This window comes from Colias philodice, chromosome 15, assembly GCF_061535455.1.
Source record: "Colias philodice isolate Cphi_HAF_F1 chromosome 15, ilColPhil1 Martin Lab GWU primary, whole genome shotgun sequence".
Lineage (NCBI taxonomy): Eukaryota > Metazoa > Arthropoda > Insecta > Lepidoptera > Pieridae > Colias > Colias philodice.
This window is the reverse complement of record NC_143100.1, coordinates 9475325-9491383: the sequence shown is the minus strand read 5'-3', so window position 1 is coordinate 9491383 and position 16059 is coordinate 9475325. Positions and strand designations below refer to the sequence as shown.

Below are 16059 nucleotides of genomic sequence, written 5' to 3'. Positions count from 1 at the left end.
AATTAAAATATTAATAATACGGTTATGATTTGACAGGCACTCGAGCGGCTGTCCCAACAGAAGACATTGCTGGAGCAACAGTTGGCGGTCACTTCGGCCGCTGCACCGCTCTATGTGGCCACGGGAAGCGCTATTGTGCAGGTTAGAAACATGATTAATAAGTTATTATTTAAGGAGTGTATGTTATGAGTGTAGTGTAAGCTACCTATATGTAATTGACCAGTCCTGATAATGGACCAAGATAGTCTGCCATTTGTTATTTTCCGATAATAATGGTAATCTATTTTCAAATTTCAAAATGGCAGACATGGTCAAATGGATTTAAAATTTGCCAAAAATTTTCACCTGTATTACCTGAGCACCCGCTGCGTCCACCACTCTGGGATTATTGACTCCTCATCTCATGTATTAATAGTAGGTATAGGGGAATCAACACACAAAAATTCAGGTCTGGTTAAATACATACAGGTAGCTACTAGCTTTACGCTAGCTCTCTAACCAATAGTTTGAAAATTTAGTTTACTCAAACAGACGTTGATAAGAGGACGGAGGTGCTATTATTTTTTTATTTATAATTTTTCCAGACCAGACCATTTTGTCGGTTTTAGCGAACCTATAAAATGTTAATGTACTTGTTTCTAGAAAATTCTGAATAATTATTCTTTTTTTTTCAGAATCAACAATTTGCTGACGTGATGAAAGAGAATCAAAAGTTGAAGAAGATTAACGCGAAATTAGTGAGAATATGCAAGAAAGGCAAACCAAGTAACACTAACCAGGAAAATGAGGATCCCGCTGACGATAACAACTAATAAATAATATTACTATTAACAATAATAATGATGATTATTTATTATCTATCTAGTTTCAATCAGAAGCTGGTCTTTTGTTTGTTTTTTTTTTTTCACTTGAGGATAGATTTTAATTTTTGTGCAATTTAAATGATTATTTTATGCAGAATAATTTTGTGTGACGGATTCAATTATTTATATTTTATTATCTGTTTGAGGCCAGCGTTTTGTTTTTTTTTTGTGACCGATTAAGACTGAAATAGCACAGCATTCCGAAAGCATTTGTGATTGTATAGTGAGTGAAAAAACGATTGGTGCCATTTTATAGAACAAATTATTTGATTGTATGCCTGGCTTCGAAGTATATTTATATGAAACTTTAGTAAGCAGTATTATGATTATGCTTGTACTTAATAATGTGATAACTATAGGTTTATTTTTGATTAACCTAATACGTATCTTGTTGATGATCACTTAAGAAAATGCACAAATGACTAATGTACCAAATATCGTTAATGTTTGACAATTATTTTGTAATCTATAGAATGGTTGTAATAAATTGATATGGTGCCTATTATAATATTTCAATAAATTAATTATTTTTTTTATGTTGTTGTTTTATTTTCATCGGACTCTTTTTTTTCTTATAATGGACTTTATTTTAGGCTAGCCACTTGCCCCAGCTCCGTTTGTATTGATCCGAAATGAAACAAAATAAAATATAACCTTTAACACTCGCACATAACGTGGCTATTTTTTGTTAATTTTCCTATAACTTATAGCTTTGACGATATTTTTCATGGCAATCTATTCATATTTTTGTTCATAAAGACACTACTCTCACAGCTCACTTGGCAACTTTAAATTTTTATAACAATGCTGTAGTAAGTACTCGAAATGGTCGCTAGTGTACTCTTGCTCCAAAGATTTTGATTTTCGCCACGCTTAGGGTGCCACAGGTTTTCCACAAATAATTTGCGAGGAGAATGTTCGTGATATGATGTCTAGCAAAGCTGTGCGAAGATGCGTTGCGATTTTGCGAAGCTGTGAAATTTCGTCTATTGCTCAAAGAACCAATCATATCGCTTAATTTAGTTTGAAGCACAGGTTTGAAGCTATTCGTTATATACAAATTACAAACACATTACTCACACATTATTGGTGGAAATGCACCCTAAATATACCTCACACACATTCCTCGCATACATTCTTACACAACCTCAAACCCAATGACCTATTATACTAGTAGACGCGGCATACGCCAACATCATTGCACTAAAAAACAACGTAATTAATACATACCTACCTTCTTTAAATGTGTTTTCCTTGATCAAATTAATGGCAGTCTGGAAGAGATCGCTGCCTAGCGATAAGGCCGCCATTTGTACATACGTGTATCTGTTTGTTCTTTTTCTGTGTTTTATGTAACTTGTGTGTGTGCAATAAAGTATTATCTATCTAAACCTACTTACTAACGCATTATCACCAATACAGTTGTTCTCTCTTTCACTCTCACGCACGAGACATAATACATGTCTCACTCATGTACTTCGTAATAACAACTGGCGATTAAAATATAAAAAGAACGTCCAGCCACGACGCTGAATGGTGCGTGACTAAGTGAAACTCGGGCACTTAGCTGAGTTTTTTCTTGCCAAAATAGAGAGCGGCTTACGTATCTAGCTTTTTTATATATCAAAGCTCAAACCTAGAACCGCTTAGCCGTTTCCACCAGAGCTGTGGTGAGCGAGCCCAAGTAAATGAAACGATTCTATTGGTTCTTTAAAACTCGTGTATTATTATTGGTCGATAAGCTCCCGTCGTCGTATCTCAATACGGCCTATTGAAAGACGCACAGACAGACAGACAGCGAAGTTTCAGTAATCACTACATAGTAACAAAGTCGCTTTCTCTGTCCCTATGTCCCTTTGTATGCTTAAATCTTTAAAACTACGCAACGGATTTGGATGCGGTTTTTTTTAATAGATAGAGTGATTCAAGAGGAAGGTTTTAGTATATAATTTATTGGGTTTTAGACAAAGCGGGCGAAGCCGCGGGCGGTAAGCTAGTATTATCTAATCTGTAGTTTTAGTGACCCATTTTACCTTTGAATATGGTACCGTAAAAACTATATGATCTCAAATTCAGAAGTTGATTAGTCAATTGCTTTTCATTGTTAATTGTATCTCCGCCTCTGAGTGGCGCCTCAGCATCGCAACTTCGTGAATACGACTAACACGCGTTTGTAGCATCGCTAAAAAGGTCAAAGCGTGGTTATGGGCGAGGCTATAAAACATTATTTACCACATTTGTTTGGTGTTTGTGTTTGTGTTTTTAACCCGCTGCTTTCATTTTTTTACTTATATGTTATATAGGAAGTTAGGTATATCTTTCTTATCTTTCCTTGCAAATCATCGAGTTAAAAGTTTTGTTCTGACAAAAAAGCTGTAGATAACGATGTGCACTTAATATACATAATATACATTCGAGAAGGGAAGACCACAAATAAAGGAATATTAAATTCAGATACAGTTTCAATGTGTTTTATTATCATAGGTTATTTTATACATGTATAAATTTCTGTGCTAAGGGCCGATTACAAATATTGGAACATAAAAATCAAGTAGGTACAAAATCTACGTAGCCCGATGTCGAATGTTTTTCGTACGTAAATGTACGCTTTTGGGCTTATGAAATTTAGACATAAGGAAAAGTTGCGTAATTGGCTTGAATATCGTTTCCTTGAGTTTTAGAAAATCTTTATTTCCGTTTTCGATGCTGCGGAGAACTTCTGTTTCTTCCATATTGATAAGCATTTAACAAGCAATTTCCTAAGACGATTAGCTGATATCTGTTTTTGCTTCTGCAACTGAAAAAATAAATTTTAGAATATAAAATAAATCTTAGGGTTAAGTATAGGGAAATCTAACAATGGAATTTGATTGTGATTTTAAATTAACTTCTAAATGTAGATAAGTAATTACATTCATGCTTATTGTTGGCCTAGCATTTGACCCAAGGAGTGATAATTTTGAATTTGAGTTTGGTGATTGGCGTTTGGCGTTTGGCGTTTGTTGTTTGGCGTTTGGCGTTTGTGTTCGTGTTCGTATGTTCGTGTTCGTGTGTTCGTGTTCGTGTGTTCGTGTTCGACTGGTAATAGGTGGAACAATTCCTCAGAGCACTCCCCTTAGTAGATTCTGTACAGTATACAAAGAGACGCAACGTCTCTTCGCACTGACATCGAGCCTATCGGAAAGCCTACGGTCATCGACAATTCGAGCTGCTCGACGTTGAATGCGGTCAAGAGGAAGGATTTTGGAGAATTGACACTGTTCCACCAATAAATAACAACTAAATGCCGTATCAAGATTTGGGGAAATAAAAGCCATATTATTAAAATAAAAACGTTTATTTACACAGTAACATTAACATTTTTGGCATTTTCAACACTGGCTAATTCAGTTAACAACTCCGCCCTAGAAGGCAAAGGTTCTAAGTCTTCTGTTTCTTCTTCATCATTTGTATTTTCTATCTGTTGTAATTTATCATCTATGTGTTCTGCGAATTTCATTTGACCCGCCATTTTAGCTAAATCAGCCGCGAGTTTCAAATATTCTTGACTATTTATTTTCGACAGCGCGACTGCAGCTTGGTATGGATCATTTAGTATTATGTAACTGAAAACAAACAACGAAAAATATTAATTCATTTATGATATTAGTTATATAGCTTTTTTATAAATGAGAAATTTTAAAATGATGACTATGACTATGATAATATGACTGATTATGACTAAAAAAAAGTCGTGATCGATTTTTTTTTCTTGTCTTTAAAATTTCTTAATTCTTTTTTTATACGCTTTAATCATTACCATGTAATTTTTTTACTTGGAAGCTACACATCTTGTTTTCTCATTCATAAATAAATTGCATGCATACAAAATTAAATATATTTACCAGACACTAGCCAAAGGGTACATTCCATTTTTTATGCTGTCCTCAGCCCACAGTTTAAGTGTCTCTTCCGCTATACTGTCCATGTGCCTACAACGAAAAATGTGGTTAAGACTTGTATATTACTTTTGTAAAAAAAATCTAACATATTATAGAAATTAAAGACATAGGCGGAATTTAAACGCGATTTATTCATTATATTATTACATTATAAACCCGACATTTCGCACACTTTACATAAATGTATTATACATACTCGCGGAAAAGCAAACACAAGAAAATACTAAATAGTAATAATAGATGTTACTCATAATGTAAAATTATCAGTTAAGAGGAGGCTCTCACTGAGAGACCGGTTAAGGTACTAGACACTAACACAGCCGTAATAAAATTGAATATCGCGTGCGCTCTTTGATCGTGTTCGAACTTCGAGCTCGAAAAGTCTCAATTCTTATTTCGTTTATAACTAAAGTAATAATTGATCTAGAGAAAAAATATCTTGGTATTCGATAGTAAACTCTATTTTCTTACTGTTAACATTTATTTTAGACATAAAGTCCAAGTAAATCTTTAAAAAAATGTAATAATCCTTAAAAAAGGCATAATTTTTTAATAAAAAATGAATCGAGCGAAAATGTTACAATAACGTAACTGTCTTGTACATCGAAAGAAAAAGACCCAATCAATTATATACTAAAGTTCCATTTTGATTGTATGTGTGCCTGTTTCAGAATATTAATGCAAATTCACATAAAATTTAGGGAGCCTCACCTTAAGAGAGTTTATAGAAAACTCTTATTAGTGTTTTAACCAAATTTTAAAGTAAGATTTAAAATACTCCATTGAAATAATCAATAAAACATTTTACTACACACCTAGTTCTCGATAATAAATAGGCTTCTTTAAAAAGCCTCGCCTCATTGAGCACTTGTACTGCCTTCTTTACATCGTGTACGCTCAGTAACAACGCAGTTTTCCTCAATATTATTCCGCCATATTCTCTGTTAGCTGAAATCAATAGTTATTTTATTATAATAATAGTAAACATTCGTGTTTTATTGAATTTTCAAAGCTAATCTTTGTGATTAAATGTAATTTTAAAAATCTCGAGTTTTCCGCTTAGCAACATTTGGGGACTCATTTTTATTGAAGTGAAACTTCCTTATCGGGGTTGGAAAAAAATGTAGTGTAACATTTTTTCGTTACGCGTGACATTTTTCCGTTACGCGCCATCTTGTTCTTATCCCTACCACGCGTGATTCGACGTATTTCTGTCAAGTTGCGTGTAGTAAATTTTTTTTTGAAAAATAAGGTAAGTATAAAGAAGATTCACTTCATACGTGTGTACACTAGTACACGCACACATTTTTTTATATAAATAATAATGATGACAAATAGGAACTTCACTTTAATACTAAAGTACATACGTCTCAGTTTCTCTCTTTCTCCTTTGGCAATCATCCTGTCTATCTGAGCTAAGTATAGCTGCATTGTGTCCTTCCAATATCTAAAATGAAAACATTTATTAAAACTTTATTATGAAGCATGGCTTTAATACCCTAAGGGCCGATTTTTCAATGCTTGGATAAAACTTATCCATCCAATAAAGACGATACACGATGATATTAAAATGTCACGTAAACTGTCAAATACGGGCATTTAGAATACGTTTTTTAAATGATAGTTTTATACATTATTCGACGAATAAGTTTTAACCAAGCATTGAAAAATCAGCCCTAAATATGTAGATCCATATATGTATCATTTCCACACGAAATGATGTTGATTTTAAGTGGTTACGAATCTCGTTAACAGCTACTAATTTAACAGTCATTCCCAAAACTATGGAGGGTTCTCAATTCGCAGCGAGGGTGTTTATTTAAAATATTTGTTTTTGCAAACATAGAAAACAATAATAATTAATATAATTAACAATTACATGAACCTGAATCAACATACTAATTTCACACACAAAAATTCCACCAAAAAAATAGCTCCGTTACGACGTTAAAGAATAAGCAAATACACTCTCACATTAATTATATAAAAGTATGGATTAAGACCGCCCAGTGACAGTCCTTAGTACAGTGGTTGACGCATGAGCGTAGAACCGAGGGTCCTGGGTTTGATGCCCGGTGAAGACAAAGAAAAAAAAAATGTCTCGGTCTGGCAGGACACAGAAGGCTGATCACCTACTTGTCTCTAAAGAAAATCGATCAGTGAAACAGGTATGCATATTGCATAATGCATCTGCCCCTTACCCCACTTGGGGACATGGGACTTCACTTTATGGATTAAGAGTAAATAAACAATTATTTCTTACTTGAACGAAACGCAAGGCGCCAAACTAACAAGGAAAGGGCACAGGAAATCCGACTGGTTCGCGTGCTGAATCATGGCGGCCATTTCACCGCGGAATATCGACATCATTATCCACGACTCAGGTCTATCGTTTTCTCGATGGTTTTTCACTGGAAAATAATATAAAATATTATTTATTGTTAGAATTTACGATAAAACTTAGCTAAGAATACATTTAAACAATTGGCGATCTTATTATATGTAGCGATTTCTTCCAGACAACCAGCCCCCCTATGCAAGTGGCTTTCTGTTAGCGTAGCGTTCAATAGAATAATAGATAAACGTATCTACAGCTTACGTCAATCTCATACATTCGTAGTCTATTCTATTGAACGCTACGCTAACAGAAAGCCACTTGCATAGGGGGGCAGATGTACGGAGAGAAATTCAATGAGAGCAGATATTGTTTCAGAACACGCAAAAAATATATTTACCTTTATTACAATGAAAAATATTTATATAATACATGTTTTCAAAACTAAAAAGTAAAAATACTCACTTTCCAAATCCAAGATAGCATTAACATCATTGGTGGTGCCAAACATTTTTAGAAAGTCAGTTCCAGTCTCCAACTCTGGTTGACCTTTTGCAATATCAGGATTATTTAAGTATTTTTCCGCTAATTTTCTTATTTTCAACCCAGTCAAAGGATACATTTGACTATTCATAGTCGGTAAGAGGAATTTCTTATGCGGTTTTATAATATTTTCTGAAACTATCGCTGCCGTCAGATCTTCTTCAATTTTTTTATCTTTCTTCTTCCTTTTGTCTTTCTGGTTTTCATGTCGAACTTCTGCAAGTGAATTATATAAATATTATTATTAACGTATATACTTCACTACCGATCCACGAGATCTAATAGTCCCACTCAGTGCGTACGAATCGACCGCCGTATAGGGTGTAATCGTTTATTTTTTAAGTGAAAACTACTTTAGCGGCGTTGAGCACTTTTTCTGTAATGGATATAAAATCTTAAACTCGCGTCAGGACACGTGACCTGATCGAAAAAGTGTAAGACGGAAACCATTCCAAAATATCAAACATGCTCAACGTTAATAATCAAGTTTTCATTGTGTGCGTGCACGTGCCCGAGGTTATGTCCCACAGCTGGTGGTCTGGTATATATATACCTCGGAAGTCCTGTGCCGGGTGGCAGTCGATGTCCCAGGCCCGTAGCGCGCAGTCCCCGCCGCCCGACAGCGCGGTGCGCGCGCGCGCCGGCTGCCCGCTCCACGCGCCGCCCAGCGACATGTGCGCGTGCGAGCCCATTGTGTGCGTGCACGTGCCCGATGCTATGTCCCACACCTGGTGGGAAAATATTGTGAAACAATTATTTTTATGTCCTAGACCTGGTGGAAAAGTATTGTGAAACAATTATTTTTATGTCCTAGACCTGGTGGAAAAGTATTGTGAAACAATTATTTTTATGTCCTAGATCTAGTGGAAAAGTACTGAAACAATTATTGTTTGGAATTAAAGAATAGGGAAGAGAAATCAAAGGACTTAGCCCGGGCGCATACGTTCGGTTTCTTGATCAGAAATTCAAACACCGACATGGCTTAGAGCCATAAGGCCGCTATTTGTACATTTAAACCGATTAAAATATTTATAAAATAAGATAAAACCCAATGTACAATCTTACTAATATTATAAATGCGAAAGTTTGTGAGGATGTGTGTGAGTGTGTTTGTTACTCTTTCACGCCAACTTTTTTACTGAACCGATTACAATGAAATTTAGCACACATATATAGGGTAACTAACTAACTAACTAGGGTAAATTCTGATCAGGATACCGAACGTGCGACCCGGCGGCTATCAAGTCTAGATGACATCACGGACCCACCGGTGCCGCACTCGTAGTTGCAATAGCTTATGGACTTTACCCATTACCCCCGAGATTTTTTTTAAGTTTTCAAGGAACGATTAAAAGAAACACGTGCATACAACATGGTGTGATGATATATGTAAAGAACTTCACAGTAAATTAATTAAGCAAATAGTCATTACTCATATATTTTGGCATGTATTTTACAGTTATAATAATGATCTACTTACACGCACGGTGCAATCTTGCGAAGTGGACAATAACAATTCTTCTATATGAGGATTCCATGCTACTTGCAACACAGAACCTTTGTGTCCTGTTAGTGTTTTCCACACTTGCAACTTTGGCACTTCTGTAACAATATTATAACATTAAAACACAATTTTAAATAAAATCACAATTGCAATAAACTAATAACAAGTATTATAGTTAAAAAATGTGACCATGGGATAACAAAAGTATTGAGATTTATTAGGTGTAAGAAAATCAACACAATTTAAAATGCAGCCAGTACTGATTGACATAAATTATGTTAATTTTTCTTATCATACCTTCTTTCTCGTCATACTCCAGGATAACAATACTATTCTGTTTGTCCAGTGAGCTGACAGCTATGAGATTCTTATATGGAGATTCTTCATTTGAGCTTGACGTTTGTTGCGGGTGCCAGTCCATGTGATGTATCATTTTACTGCAATACAATATATTTTCACGGGAATAGGATTCAATAAAAAATAAATAGAAATCTTAGATGCAGATTGCTTGGTTTAAAAAAAATCTATGAATATAAAATTACAATTTAGTATAAGCTCGAAGAGTTCTAGCTGTCCTGGCAAAAGGTGTCTTGCCTTATTCTTATAATTAAGGGGTATGAAAAATAGATATTGTCCGATTTTCAGGTAGGTTGTATTATCTTTCTGGTAAAAATTATGAGCAAAGTTAGCACTAATTGCCATTGCATAGCAAAGTACAACAGTAAGTTATATATATGTATAAGCCCTACTTACTACATATTATAAAGGCGAAAGTTTGTAAGTATGGATGTATGGATGTTTGTTACTCTTTCACGTAAAAACTACTGAATGGATTTGAATGAAACTTTACCACAATATAGCTTATACATCAGAATAACACATAGGATAGGTTCTATCCCGGAAATCCCACGGGAACGGGAACTATGCGGGTTTTTCTTTGAAAACGCGGGCGAAGCCGCGGGCGGAAATCTAGTACACACATATTAATAACAAATAACACTCAATGTTTACCTAAACAGAAAAGTAGCAGTAATCGGTTCGTGTGCATGATTCAACACAGCGACCGCACCATGCCCGCTACCAACCAGAATGCCCCGCTCGTACCACCGCACCGCTGATAGGTCCCACTTCTTGCCGTCTATCTCTACCGTTATTGGGGTTGGATCTGGATAATAAATATATATTTTGTTATTAGCATAAGTAAAAAAGTAGAATTAATTATGTATGTTTACTAATAATAAAATTGGTGTGTCTGTTCGTAATATTAAAATTTAAAGCTTTTTACTAAATTCGTAGGATTAAGTTTGAAGTATAATATACTGGATTTTTTTTTTCGGAAATGCTATAACAGCTTTTTACTAAATTCGTAGCAGTTTGAAATATAAATCATACTGGAAATTTTTTTCGGAAATGCTTGTTTTTTGGAATCCTTTTTTCCGTCAAATTACTTGTGCCATTTAACATAATCATTGAGAGTTCTTATGGACATATAAAAAAACCGTAACACATTTTTTTCTATCAAAGAATAGTAGTAAGAACATAAATAGCTATAGTCAATAATTATTTAAAATCTGCATAAAATTTCGATATTTTATCCTTTTATCTACCCAAATACCAACTAATTACCTGCAGTAACGTTCTTAGTGTGATACATGACAAGTTCACCCCCACCACACGCATATAAACAATCTTTAGGACCCCAACACATAGAATATATGCCTCCACGCAACGCTGGTACTAAGGTCCGCGCTGGCTTCTCAGTTTTACCGCCCGTGTCTATTAGACCTACCTGTTAAGGTAAATTATCGATAACATATTAAATAACCTTTAATAACTCAGGCCCCGGAAACACATACACAATAGAAAATCTATTGTGTCGTGGACCGATCGGGTCATGGGTTAACTTAATGTTTCAACAACAATTATTTCATTGAATTAATGAATGAATAGCCAAAATTTTTATTGTAAAGTGTATCATATCTTTTTTGAATTGCATTGAAATTTGCAGTGAAAATTATTGAATGTACTATTTTTATGAGTACATATTTTACTTAATTATTAAAAGGAAACTTAACATGGAAATTCATTATGTTTGTTAAATTCATAAATGTATTTTCTTTCTTTTCTTCCTACATATTTATCTTTCACTTGTGAAACACAAAAACTTTAGTTTTGAATTACGAACTGAATCCTATATATAATTTTAAAACACTGCTATTTATTAATAATCCAAAACATACCCTAGACTCAGCAGTACCAAACGCCAATAGATTTTCAGTAGTTGGATGCCATGTAACGGTAAGAACTTTTCCTTGAACATTCTGCCAGTATGTATGTACCGTCCCTCTATATAGTTTAGGATCATCCTCATCTATATCTCCTTCCCATATTCTTACGGCTCCATCCCCTACGCTTATGGCTACCCTGAATACAAATATAATATTATGTAGAATATACAACTGAGCCGCGGTTTCGCCCGGGCAAAACCATAGGCCAAAAAAAAATTTTTTTTCATCTTGATGATGGAAAAAGATGACTCGTAATTTAAATAGTCTTAGCTCTTTAGTAGTTTGTATTGCTTGATAATACAAAGTTAATATTTTAAACTCAAATTCCTGCTAGATGTAACGAAATTTAATAGGTAAAAAAGAAACTACTACTACTACTTTTATTAATTACTAGCGGTCCGCCCCGGCTTCGCCCGTTGTACATATTTCGCTATAAAAGGTAGCCTATGTTCTTTCTGAGGATCTAAAGATTATCTGTGCCAAATTTCATCAAAATCGGTCCAGTAGTTTATGAGCCTATTCATTACAATCAAACAAACAAAGTTTTCCTCTTTATAATATTAGTGTAGATTACTTACTGTCTGGCATCATATGGACATGATTCAATTGTATAAACATATCCTCCACATGAATTATAAATAGCTAGTGTTTCATGTTTTTCCACAGAATAACACACTAAATTCCTATCTTGTGACGCAGACCAGACTATCCAATCCTCTTCATTTACTTTACAATTACTTATTTCATTTGATGCATTTTCTGAATGATCTGTTGACTGTTCAGTAGTTATGCCTTTAGGGGACTGTATTTTTGGTGCGTTAGACGCAATGCAAAACAGGCCGCGTTTGTGTAAGCTGTGTTCCAGTTTCCATTTCATTTTATTTTTACTGAAATACAAAAAATAAATTAGTATTCTCTAGTTTTTGATGTTACAGTTGCATTTAGACAACAATTATTCTAAACTTTTAAAATGTACATAATGTTAATTGAAAATACATACCAATCCAATTTGAGTGGATTACATGTAAGCAGTTGGCTCTTTCCATCAGCAATAAGTAGAGTTTCAGGTTTATACCACAGCAGGGTTGCCCATGCTGGAATCTTATGTTTCTGGTTTTTACTTGCATTTGCAACTGCACAACTTGATACTAACTTGCCTGATTTTGACCATATCCGAACACCACTGAAATATTATATCAATTGTATTTTTACTAAATATGATTTAGGAAAATGAAAGAAAATTATGTTTTTAGTTCGATATAGTTGTATAGGTACTTAATTTTTTAAATTTAATATCAAACAAAATTTTTTATAATGTTCAATGCTTAAAATATATTTCTATTTAGTTACCCTTGCTTTCCAATGGACGCCAAAAGATGTTTATGTGGATGACAGCTCACTTCAACTCTATCAGGTTTCTCTTGAATTTCACTTGGTAAATCTTTTTCATTAATTTCTGTTTCATTAATTTCTGTTTCATTAATTTCTTTTTCATTAATTTCTTGACTTACATGTGCCCTATCCATAGCATCTACGAGATCTTCAATTGTATCTTCCGGAGCATTCTTAATTTTCAACAAATCCTCTTTTAACTTCATACATTCAGCTAGAAAATCGCTATCATTGTTTTTCTCTTTCTTAGTTTTAACAACAATCATCTCGGGCTTATATTTTCTGTGGCCAAACTCATCTTCTTCGTGATCTTTGTAAATATCGAACATGTCGTCTTCTTGCACAATGGAATCATCAAAACTATCATCAGGCAAATCTTTGGTAACACCAGATTTATTTAAACCCTCAGCCACTTCACCTTCTAGTCTTATTTTCGCTAATCTATCGGATAGATGTGATTTTTTCTGCGATTCCTCCAAAGATTTCTTAACTAAAACTTCATACTTGGGACACCATGATACATTTACAATTTCTTCATTTTGCCCTCTGACTTTGTATAAAACCTTTCCAGTACCTATCAATTTAGGAGGTTCAATTTTAATTACAAAATTCTTATAAATAGCAACTCTGTTTTTAATAACATTGTACTAACAGACTGAAACAATAAAAATTAAAATAAAAAAAACTCACCATTTAGGTCAATTACAAAAACTACACCCTGCTTAGTTCCTACTGCAACATTTAGGAGTATGTGTGGTGAACATGCAAGACATGTTGGTTTGAAACTTTTAAGGAATGTGTTGAAAGACTTAGCGATATTTGTAGATACATCCCACTTAACAATATTACCAAAATTGCCAATAGTCACAACAAATGTTTCATTGCTATAGCCCACACCAACCACTTCCTGTAAATATTTTTTTTAGTTTTACTTATATAAAAAAATTGTATTCATTTGTCCGGTTTTGTATTAACTATTAATAATAATTAGATAATCAGCATTGATAATGATAAATATGTTTTAAATCTTAGCCCTACTTAGTTACTCCACAACAATTTAATAAACATAAATTGTACAAATAAATTTGTTTTAAACTGTTTCTTTTTTGCATATAAATCTAAGTAGCACATACTTAATAATTAAATGATAATTTATAAAACAATATACTCAAATAATTATAAAATTACACATCATTCTGGATTCAAATAATTTATGTAATTTTCCGATTAATAATTGATGATGAATTTCAATAGTAAGAAATAAATAAATTGTTACCTACCTCCTTTTCAGTATGGTGTATGTCATGACTTTGTTGAAATTTAATTTTGACTGAATTATCAATCATACTTAAGGACCATTGTTTCACTATACCATCAGCACTGCCAGCAACTACACATCTTTTTTCAGGCCATTCTGGTGTAAAGTCTACACTGACTATTCTAAAAATTAAATTAAACAATTATTTAAGAAAAATAAAAGTTAGCTACATAATGGAATTAATAATACACATGTCTAGGATATTACTTCACTTACTTTTCATTGTGCGCTCTGTTCAAGACATGTGCTTGGTAAGATTGATGGAGATTTTCTGATTTTTTTACCGGTCTTACCACACAAAGGCTTTTACTAGGACCTCCGTAAATGAGCCACCCATCGGGACTTACAGCTATGCCTGAGGTTTGAAACCAATTTGGCGAAGGAAATAAGATTGTATCATCCATATTAAAATCTATTCAGAACAACGGTTTGCTTCTTATTTAAACGGAAAGTATTAAATTGATCAACGCACAGTACTCCAGCCGGCCTTCAATTTTCAAATTTCAATTTAAAAATGTCAAATGTCTCTGTCGACTGCATTGTCGACTGTCATTCCCTTAAGACCTAGCGCGCACGAGCAACTTTGTCTCCGCAACTATTTTGTCTCTCCCATCAATTGTATGGGGAGTTGCGTCGCTACGTGCGCGCACTTTCATACTAGCCCATGGGTGGAGAGACAAAATAGTTGCGGAGACAAAATAGTTGCGGAGACAAAGTTGCTCGTGCCCGCACTGTCTAAGTTGTTATTGGCTTTCACCACAGAGCAAGAAATATTTAAGCTTAAATTACCTGTTTCTGAAAAAAAAACGAAAAATTGTACTATGCTGGTTTTAATATTTTCGGGTGAAAATTAACGATTAAAGATTTTATAAAATAAATTTAATTTCGTATGGTATTGCTTTTTATTTCTTATCGGCCGACGTTTCAATTTCTCGATGCTATTAAAAAAAAAGACGGGTTGCACTGCGGGAGTGCCGGCAGAAGTGAAAACTTGATTATTAACCTTTTGAACGCCAATGACATCTATAGATGTCATGCGCAATCGTGCCCTGTGCGCCAACGACACCTATACATGCCAAGAAACAGATCATAGATAAATACAAAATAAACATATTAAACCTTTACTTTTACGTGTTTTATTTATACAGTTTATGAACTGAATCTCCAGTTATTACATAATTGTACACAGTAAACAAAATTGCCAAGTAGTTATTCAAATATTTGATGACAAAAAATAACTTAATTAATGGCTAAAAAAGCATGTTCTCTCGCGCCAATGACATGTATACGTGCCTACTAGTGATGTAGTGTAATATTCAAGTAACTTCATTAAAATTTCAGCGAAATTACTCTAATTCGCTTAATTTTTGTAATAACTACAAAAAAAATATATAAGCTTAGTCACTGAGAAAAAAGGTAAATAATACATTCTTTGGTATAATACCATATTGTCTATATTGTGGATATTGTTGATTTGAATATTTTCCTTTTCGCCAATCATGCGCATCCCTAGCACAGTATCGATATGCAATCCCTTCTGCGCCATTGACATGAATAGATGTCGGACTGGTGACGTCGTAAGCGCGTGCCGTGTTGTTAAGTGCGGAAAGTTGTAAAAATATTTTATCGAGTAGTAAGTTTTTGGTATCTACCAATATTATAATCGCAAATATAGCAAGTGAAGAGTTTTATAGTACAGAAGAACTATTGCGCATTTTAGAAGTTTTCAAAATTTATTACCTAATAAGTCTAATCAGTGTCTTTATTAGAATATTCTTATGATACAAATTGTCGCTATGTCATATCAAAATATGGTAATTGACCTAAATAGGTACCTACATATAATTAGTATTTGTAATAACTCAAGTATTAAAC

The 16059-nt window shown here is 33.9% G+C and overlaps 2 protein-coding genes across 3 annotated transcripts in view; one reads left to right on the top strand and one right to left on the bottom strand.

The window, feature by feature from the left end:
• The window catches only part of LOC149482454 (uncharacterized), a 29024-nt gene extending 27625 nt beyond the window's left edge, over positions 1 to 1399 (top strand). For both annotated transcript variants that reach the window (XM_089703846.1, XM_089703845.1), the window contains 2 exons: positions 37 to 141; positions 675 to 1399. In XM_089703846.1, the coding sequence (XP_089559972.1) occupies positions 37 to 141; positions 675 to 812 (243 nt within the window). In that variant the 3' untranslated portion in view covers positions 813 to 1399. The remainder of the gene's footprint in view (positions 1 to 36; positions 142 to 674) is intronic.
• Positions 1400 to 4181: 2782 nt separating this feature from the next.
• On the bottom strand, positions 4182 to 14698 carry LOC149482453 (gem-associated protein 5-like). Its single transcript, XM_089703843.1, has 18 exons — positions 14401 to 14698; positions 14147 to 14306; positions 13557 to 13773; positions 12825 to 13440; positions 12475 to 12657; positions 12053 to 12361; positions 11427 to 11610; positions 10813 to 10975; positions 10198 to 10351; positions 9484 to 9623; positions 9163 to 9284; positions 8236 to 8410; positions 7605 to 7898; positions 7068 to 7215; positions 6172 to 6251; positions 5620 to 5752; positions 4748 to 4834; positions 4182 to 4468 (listed from the first exon to the last, which is right to left on the bottom strand). Exons 1-18 carry the CDS (start codon positions 14586 to 14588, stop codon positions 4204 to 4206), a joined length of 3618 nt encoding a protein of 1205 aa, XP_089559969.1. The 5' UTR covers positions 14589 to 14698; the 3' UTR covers positions 4182 to 4203.
• Positions 14699 to 16059: the final 1361 nt, after the last annotated feature.

Coding starts and splice junctions, on each gene's coding strand:
- LOC149482453 (XM_089703843.1), bottom strand. CDS start 14,588: ATGGATGATACAATCTTATTTCCTTCGCCAAATTGGTTTCAAACCTCA. Junction 14,307..14,400: donor AACAGAGCGCACAATGAAAA/GTAAGTGAAGTA, acceptor TTTAATTTTTAG/AATAGTCAGTGTAGACTTTA. Junction 4,835..5,619: donor TATTTATTATCGAGAACTAG/GTGTGTAGTAAA, acceptor TTTTCGTTGTAG/GCACATGGACAGTATAGCGG.